The following is an 8,884-nucleotide window of genomic DNA, read 5'->3' as shown; positions in this document are numbered from 1 at the left end:
TTTTGTGTTTTCACATTGGAAAAATAAGTGAATTAGCGTTTCGTCTTCAGTTCTACAAAATGTGCATGAACTATCAACCTCCAAATACTTTGTCAAAGTACTATTCACTGGATATATTTTTCCTTTCAAAAATATCAACGCTTAAACAATGGAAACGTGACGTCACCAAAACGCGGTGCATTTTGGGTATAAAGGATACGGAATTTCCGAATGATGCTGAGTTTATTAGCAGTGGATGTTGAAGTTTGTGTTTTACACATCTAGAAAGTGTAAAAATGGTGAACTCTTGCTGCGTTCTTAACTGCCGCCACCGCACTCACGAGCGCCGCAACGGAGTGCGATTCTTCCATTTTCCAACTTGGAAGCAAACCTTCGGTTCTCAGGTCTCTGAGCTGAGCAAACGGCGCCGCATGGCGTGGATAGCAGCAGTGCGACTGAAACACATCTCATTTAACAACATTCCCCGACACATGGTGGTTTGTTCACGGCACTTTCACAAAGGTGGGAATTAATGAAAACACGTTAGCTACTCCGTTGTTGCAATGCTAACATGGGGTTTTGTGCTTACGTCAAATTTGCTCAGTTCCCGTATGCGCGGCCATACTGGCGATATACTGATGTAAACAACAGCATATGCTACTTTACACGGTTAATGTACTAGTCAGTATGGTAATCTGGGTATTTATGCTCTCTAAACCACTTGAAAACCGCGTCAAAGCTGCTAAATAATATGGAGTATGACTTAGTAAGCTGGAAAGGGTGCAATGTTTTGACAAACTGAATTTAATGGGTGGTAAAAGAGACGTATAAGCGGTATTAATTAAGAAATAACCTAATGTTTCAGCTACTTGACTGGAAATTATTTGAGAAACTAACACTAATGTTGCCAAGATATTTGCCCTGGAAATCCTCAAGTTTGGCCAACCACAGACATTTTGTTCCTTGTGTTTATTTTCTCTGCTTAATTTGCTATAGTAGTAAATCCATAGATTGGGGTAAAGGTGGTTTCATATTTGCACATTGTTCATTTTTGAACTGTGACACGCTACTTTGAATGTTGAGTCTAAAAATGGCGTGTATGGCTTAAAAATATTGTTCACAGTCAATTAAACGGTGCTAATGTTGTACTTTAATAGTCATTGGCTGCTAATATGATTTCACTGTTCAGAATTTGCAAATAATACTTTTCTGAAATTATATTTGTATGGATAAAGTCCAAATATGTGACTATAAAACCACGTTTACTTTAATAATTCAGAGTGCTTTTGAATTAAAAAGCACCGTATAAAACTTTGATTTTAGAAGTATAAAATTTTGATAAATGGCAAGTAAAATTAAAGAATACAATTCAAATGAAGCATGAAGAAAGTTATATACACTAAGGCTGACTTGAGAGTGAGTAAATAATGGTCCAATTTTTATTATTGGCCTATTCCTTCAATGAAAATATAGTATCTATTACATTTCAACTACTTGACTGGAAATTATTCGTGAAACCAACATGAATGTTGTCAAGATTTTTGCTCTGGAAATCCTTCAGTTTGGCAAACCACAAACATACTGAGTCTGAAAATCGCATGTATGACTTAAAAATATTTGTTCACAGTTGATTAAACGGTGCTAATGTTGTACTTTAATAGTCATTGGCTGCTAATATGATTTCACTGTTCAGAATTTCCGAATAATACTTTTTTGAAAATATATTTAGAAGGTGAAAGTTCAAATGTGTGAATATAAAATCACATTTACTTAAATAATTCAGAGTGCTTTTCAACCGTACTACAGTGAAGTGTTACACTGTACTATACAACAACTATTGTGATACAAACAAATTACTCAATGCCGTATTAATTGTATATTACAATACACTACAGTTTACTTCCGTAAAAATTAATGGATGCTACAGCATTTCTTACTGTTTATCGATTATATTTGCTGTAGAATTTTACTATAGCCAACACTACAGTATGCTGTAGCATTTATTAACAAGTGTTGAAAATAAATACTATTATAGTATTTGGTTAAAACTCTTGTTAAATCTTTTAAAAAGTAAATACTTCGGGTTCACTGAAAAATGAAAATTACACCATTATTTACTTGCTACTAACGACAGGCAAATCACATGAAATGATCAAAAACACAGTATAAAAAAACATACATTTCAATAAATTAAAGAATACAATTGAAAACCATGTGACTGTGTTTGTCTTAATGAAGCATGAAGAAAGTTATATACACTAAAGCAATATTGAGAGTGAGTTAATAATGGGCCAATTTTCATTTTTAGCTGAACTATTTCTTTAATGAAAATATAATGGTATCTAAAAACAAGTAGCATGAGGATAGATACAGGTACAGTTGAAGTCAAAATTATTAGAACTTTGATGATTTTTTTTTTCCCTCTTTAAAAATATTTCCCAAGTGCTCAACAGAGTTATGCGTTTTTTCAACAGGCAAGCTATTGGATAACAGTAACTTGTTCTGTAGCCAATCGTTAATATATATATATAGTGCTCAGCATATATGAGTACACCCCCACAAATCTCTCATTTAAATGAGTATTTCCTATAGGATGCTTTACAATATTTGTGCAAATAGATTAGATTAGTCAGTATTGAAGCCAAATCTGGAGCTAATCTAACAAAATAACTTACAATAATGGTTAAAAAATTACTAGCCCAAATTTGTATGCCAGGAAAAAAATCTAATAAATAAAAGAAATAGCAAAAATCAAGAGAAACAAAAAATATACAATTTTAAATGTTAAAATGTTGTAGTTTGTATTTTTTTTGCATGAATTTAATTGTATTATCTTGCCATTTCTAAAGATGTTCTGTGACTAAAATATTATTTTAATAAATAAATCTTTTTAATATATCTGTTTTGTTCAAATGCACCGAAATATATTACCCATATTCATGGAGAAATGGATAAAAATATTCATTTTCAAAATGGGGTGTACTCGTATATGCTGAGCACTGTATTAATCTCAATTTTAATATTTGATGTCCTGGGTCACAAATATGTTATTGTCAGGAAAGGTATTAGTGGTCAAATATTTTTAAAAATCGAATTGACATTTTACTGTGATTTTTAAAATATATTTTAACCCTCAGATGTCCGGATTTTGAAATTGTTTTAGTAATAAAACATCATTAATTCAGCTTTTCAGATGATATGAGTCTCAATTTTAATATTTGATGTCCAGGATCACAAATATGTTATTGTAAGGAAAGGGATTAATGGTCAAAATATATATAAAAAATGACATTTTAACTGATTTTTCTCTATATTAACCCACTGATTCCAGATTTTGAAATAGTTGTCAGCGAAAAGATTAATTCAGCTTTTCAGAAGATATACAGTGCTCAGCATATATGAGTACACCCCCCCCACAAATCTCTCATATAAATTAATATTTCCTATAGGATGCTTTACAGTATTATATGTGTGCATGTATTAGTTTAGTCAGTACTGAAGCCAAATCTGGAGCTAATCTAACAAAATAACTTACAATGGTTCAAAAATGAGTAGCCCAAATTTATATGTTAAGGAAAAATATTTAACAAAAATTTTCAAAATTAGCAAAAATCATGAAAAAAAAATGAAATAAAATTTAGTTAATGTAGTTTGTAATTTTTTTTTTTGCAATATTTTGCATGAATTTAAATGTATTATCTTTCAATTTTTTTAAGATGTTGTGACTAAACTATTATTTTAATAATTATATATCTGTTTTTTTCAACTGCACCAATACATATTACCCATATTCATTGAGAAATGGATAAAAATATTCATTTTCAAAATGTGGTGTACTCGTATATGCTGAGCACTGTATTAATCTCAATTTTAATATTTGATGTCCAGGGTCACAAATATGTTATTGTCAGGAAAGGGATTAATGGTCAAAATATAAAAAAAAAAATCTAAATAACTATTTAACTGTGACTTTTCTAAATATTTTTTAACCCTCAGTTGTCCAGATTTTGAAATGGTTTCAGTGAAAAGATTATTAATTCAGCTTTTCAGATGATATATGAGTCTCCATTTTAATATTTGTTGTCTAGGGTCACAAATATGTTACTGTTAGGAAAGGGATTAATGGTCAAAATATATATAAAAAAATCAAAATGACATTTTAACTTAGATATTTCTCTATATTAACCCTCTGATTCCAGATTTTTAAATAGTTGTCAGCGAAAAGATTAATTCAGCTTTTCAGATGATATACAGTGCTCAGCACAGGAGTACACCACCCACAAATCTCTTATTTAAATAAATATTTCCAATAGGATGCTTTACAATATTATATTTGTGCATATGCCATTGTTTTGTCAGTACTAAAGTCAAATCTGGAGCTTATCTAACAAAATAGTTTACAATAATGGTTAAAAAATTTGTAGCCCACATTTATATGTCAGGGAAAAATATGAAATAAAATGTTCAAAATTAGCAAAAATCATAAGAAAATATATATAAAATTTAGTTGAAATGTAGTTTGTAATTTTTTGCATGAATTTTTGTATTCTTTTTCTAAATATGTTCTGTTACCAAAAATATAATTTTAATAATTATATCTGTTTAATAAATCTTCTGTTTAATATTCACTGAGAAATGGATAAAAATATTCATTTCCAAAGTGGGGTGTACTCAATTATGCTGAGCACTGTATTTCTTTAGGGGGCTAATAATATTGTCCTTAAAATAGGTTTAAATTCATTTGTTCAAAACTAAAAGAAATAAGGCTTTCTTCTTCAGAAAAACTAATATTATAGCAATAAATATCCTCGATCTGTTAAGCATCTCTTAGGAAATATTAAAAAAAAAGAATAAAAAAAATTACAGGAAGGCTAATAATATCGACTTCAACTGTACGTTTCATCAATTAAATACTAAAGAGCCTTGCCATGACTGAATAAAACAGATGATATATCCTGTATTACTGCATAATTACAAAACTAATTACAAAAAAATGTACATTTTAGGCAAACCAGCCTATGAAATGCTGGAGTGTGATCCTGATTGGGCTCCATCATTACATCTCGGTCACTCAGAAGTTAAAGCAACAAAGCCTAGCCGCTTTGAACGGAGGAAAAAGCGACAGCAGACTCTGAAAAAGAAAAACTCTGCTCCAGAACCAAAACAAGAACCTACACCTATACCAATACACCCAGTCCTCAAAACAGAGCCGGATGAATCTCCACCAATAGATGAAATTCCACCTCCAGATGACACTCCACCTCAGGATCAAACTTCACAGGCATCCATGATTGATGTATCTACTCTCCTGGAGCAGGACGAGTGTAGTTTTTGTGTTTGCAGGCGTGCGGAAATCAACAGATTGCTTGAGGAGAACCGCAGACTTAAAAAAGAACTCGCGCAGAAGACAATGGACGAGGATTTTTTTAAAGATGACGACGCTAAGGTCAGATTCTACACCGGGCTTCCAAGCTTCGCCGTTCTGATGGGTATTTTGGATCAAATTTTTCCTTCTTTGCAGCAAAACAATCGGAAGCTCGCCCCTTTCCAGATGCTCCTCTTAACTCTGATGCGCTTGAAGCTCAATCTGCCGGATCAGCTGTTTACGCATCTCTTTTCAGTAGGACGCAAGACTGCATCCAGCATATTTAAAGAGACCGTCAGTATGATGTATAAACGCCTCAACCCTTTGGTCGTCTGGCCTGAAAGACCTTGCCTGCAGACTATAATGCCACAACAATTCATTGAGACGTTTGGCAGCCATGTTGCGTTTATCGTGGATTCCATTGAAATCGACATTGATAGAGTGTCGAATGTCAAACCTAAAGGACAAATGATTTCCCAAAACAAGAAGACTTTAAAGTACCTCATCTGCTTCATACCACGCGGAGCCGTCACTTTTATTTCCAAACCTCGGGAAAGTCAAGTCGATGAAAAGAGTTTGATTGAAAGCAGCGGCCTTTTGGAGAAAATCCAAAGTGGCGATTTGGTTTTGTCGAGCTGTGGGTTTGACATCAGGGACGGTGTTGGATTAACATGTGCTGAAGTCGCTGAAGGACAGCTCAAAGTTCGAGATGTGGAGGAGACCAGGCAGATCTCAAACCTCAGGTTACATGTCAAGAGGGTGACCGCGTGTGTTCGCACCAAATACACTTTCCTCAATGGACCTGTACTTGTGAGCATGACGGTACCAGATGTCGGAGAGGACATCACGTTCCTTGATAAGATCGTGACTGTGTGCTGTGCATTGACTAATATGTGCCCCAGTGTTGTTATGAAACCGTGAAAAAGGATATAAGAGATATTTGTTATGTGTGAAATGCATAGCGTAACACCTGCAGCTATAATAAATGGATTCTTTTTTAATTCTGTATGGTTTCATTTGTGAGTCGTAACATGTTTGGGATTGGAAAATGTTTTGGAAATGGGTACAGTTTAATAATCTGCTTGTTAAGTGTGACATCAAGCGAAGCAGCTTCTGGGTCCAAGTGCTATGTCAAACTGTATGGGGAGACTCAACATGTGATAATAATCGTTTATAAAGAGCTGTAATACTTTTGAAAATCACGATCGCAATATATATCCATGCCTAATATCAGATGGCCAGAAAGTGATTAATTGTTGAAATATTGGTGTCTGTGATGCAGCAAGTCTAGAGACTGTTGTGTACACCAGTGTTTCCCAACCCTGTTCCTGAAGGCACACCAACAGTACACATTTTCAACCTCTCCCTAATCAAACACACCTGAATCAACTTATCATAACATCAGAAGAGACACACCTGAAGTTAATGGGTCAGAAAAGGGAGACATCCAAAAAATTTACTGTTGGTGTGCCTCCAGGAACAGGGTTGGGAAAAACTGGCGTACACCATGATTTTAGAATAAATTCACGTTAATGTGAGATATGACTAAGTGGTCACAAGCAAATATTTTCTCAATTCAAATGAGTAGCGACTTGAACCCGGAAACAGAGAGTTCAGTCGTAGGAAATTGTACGATTTTAAAAAGGAGACGTGGCACCTAACCCCACCCCTAAACCCAATCAGTGGTGTAGTCCTTGCTATACTCACGTATACTCAGTATTCCTGCTTTTTTCCACAAGCTGTTTGGGTATTACAACTTTTGAGGATTATACCCTCGGTATACTCACTTGTTTTGGTGATTAAACTTCCCTAATTTATGTGTATTTGCATCTTCTTTAACTTTATGCCAAATGTTTTTTAACTCTCATCTTAATTGTTTGCTATTGGGCCATTTTGGTTCATTTGCGTCATTCCCCACCCCCTGACGACCGCAGCAGCTGTGAGAACATTTCGTGAGTTTTTCGAAGATCACAACAAATCAGCTGAATGATGTCTTACTGGAACGTTCAAGTAAAATTATAAAACAGCACAGTCGCTTTTGCCCTCCTATATTTACATTCAGCCATTCATTTCCATTATTTCCATTCCATTCAAAATGTACTTGAGTATAGGCTAGTATTTGGGTTTTTGAAAAAGTGTGCTTTGCTTCTGTTTTCTAGATTAAAAAAAAACTAAAATATTTATATATATATATATATATATATATATATATATATATATATATATATATATATATATATATATATATATATACTTTTGTCGTTTATTTGACAACCTTTAAAATTTGGATTGGGTGGGTAATAGTACACCACCTTTTTTTTTTAGGTCTACACCACTGAACCCAACCATCATTGGGGGATGAGTAAATCATACTAATACCACTTAATCAAAAACTTACGAATTGTCGTGAGATTTTGTTGGTATTTCATACGTCACGACTTAACAAGCGAATAGATAACGTGATAACAGGTAAAGCAGCTGTGTTCTTTTGCATTGTCTACATTGTATGTTGTTTAAAAAAATCATAAAAGTATTAAGCAGCACAGGCTTTTCAACATTGATAAGAATACAGCTTTGCATCACAGGAATAACATTTGTTTTTAAAACATTGAAATTAAAACAGTTTTTAAGCATATAAATCAGTGTTGGTGAGCATAAGAATCTATTTTAACCTTTTGAACTGTATTTTCTGTCATAAATAGTTATTGATCCGCTTAATTTGTCAGTGAGTTGCATTTTAATATACAGTAGTCAACATTTAAAGTGGTTCAAAACTTTTCACCAAAGTTGTCCTAAAACTAATCAGCAACACCCATTGTTGACTTTTTTGATTTTGAAAATGTTTTGATCCACTTCAAATGTTGACTACTGTACACAGCCACATACATGCTAGGCATGGGCCGGTATAAGTTTCTGACAATATGATAACCTTGGACAAAAACTTCACGGTATCACGTAATTGTGATTACTGCTCTAAAATATATTCTTTTTTTTAAATTTTCTGTGTAAAAAAACCCCCAACTTTTTCCCCATCAAACAAAATACATTTGATTTTAGAAAACATTTATAATATTTTGGACCAGTAAACATGTCAGGCTGAATAATTAAAATAAATCTTTGACTTCTGCTCTTTTCATTACTTTCAAAACACATTTAAAAAACTTATATATATATATACCTTAGGAACGGTATAAAAGAAAATTTTTGCAGTTTTAAAGCCTTGACTTTTCCAGACCGCGGTAAACCTTGAAACCAGTTATCGTCCCATACCTAATACATACATATTTATATTTCTATAATACTAATGATGTAAAATGGCAGTGCGACCTGTAAGTATTAACAGATGAGTTTCTGACTTGAGTCACTACTTAATCTTTCCCCAAAGATCCTTCAGCTTCAGCTCCTGCTAGTTGTTTTTAAATCCCGTTTGAAAACAAAAGGAGACAGAGCCTTCTTAGTCTATGCGCTAAAACTTTGGAACACATTACCTCTAGAAGTTAGAGCTTCATCTACTTTGTGTTTTTAAAAAAATCTGTAAAA

The 8,884-nt window shown here is 33.3% G+C and overlaps 1 protein-coding gene across 1 annotated transcript; it reads left to right on the top strand.

Annotated features, from left to right (window-relative positions):
• Positions 1–181: 181 nt before the first annotated feature.
• Positions 182–6,345, top strand: zgc:113019 (uncharacterized protein LOC550590 homolog). The gene is made up of 2 exons (XM_056447088.1): positions 182–501; positions 4,986–6,345. Exons 1-2 carry the CDS (start codon positions 276–278, stop codon positions 6,263–6,265), a joined length of 1,506 nt encoding a protein of 501 aa, XP_056303063.1. The 5' UTR covers positions 182–275; the 3' UTR covers positions 6,266–6,345.
• The last annotated feature ends 2,539 nt before the right edge of the window (positions 6,346–8,884 follow it).

The sequence above is a fragment of the Danio aesculapii genome, chromosome 21 (assembly GCF_903798145.1).
Source record: "Danio aesculapii chromosome 21, fDanAes4.1, whole genome shotgun sequence".
Taxonomy (NCBI): Eukaryota; Metazoa; Chordata; class Actinopteri; order Cypriniformes; family Danionidae; genus Danio; species Danio aesculapii.
Note: the sequence above shows the minus strand (reverse complement) of the source record. Positions and strands in the feature narration are given on the sequence as shown.

What these genes read in the sequence shown, in the direction of transcription:
- zgc:113019 (XM_056447088.1), top strand. Translation starts at nt 276, where the DNA reads ATGGTGAACTCTTGCTGCGTTCTTAACTGCCGCCACCGCACTCACGAG. An exon ending in TTCACGGCACTTTCACAAAG is followed by an intron (nt 502 to 4,985) that starts GTGGGAATTAAT and finishes TGTACATTTTAG; the next exon opens with GCAAACCAGCCTATGAAATG.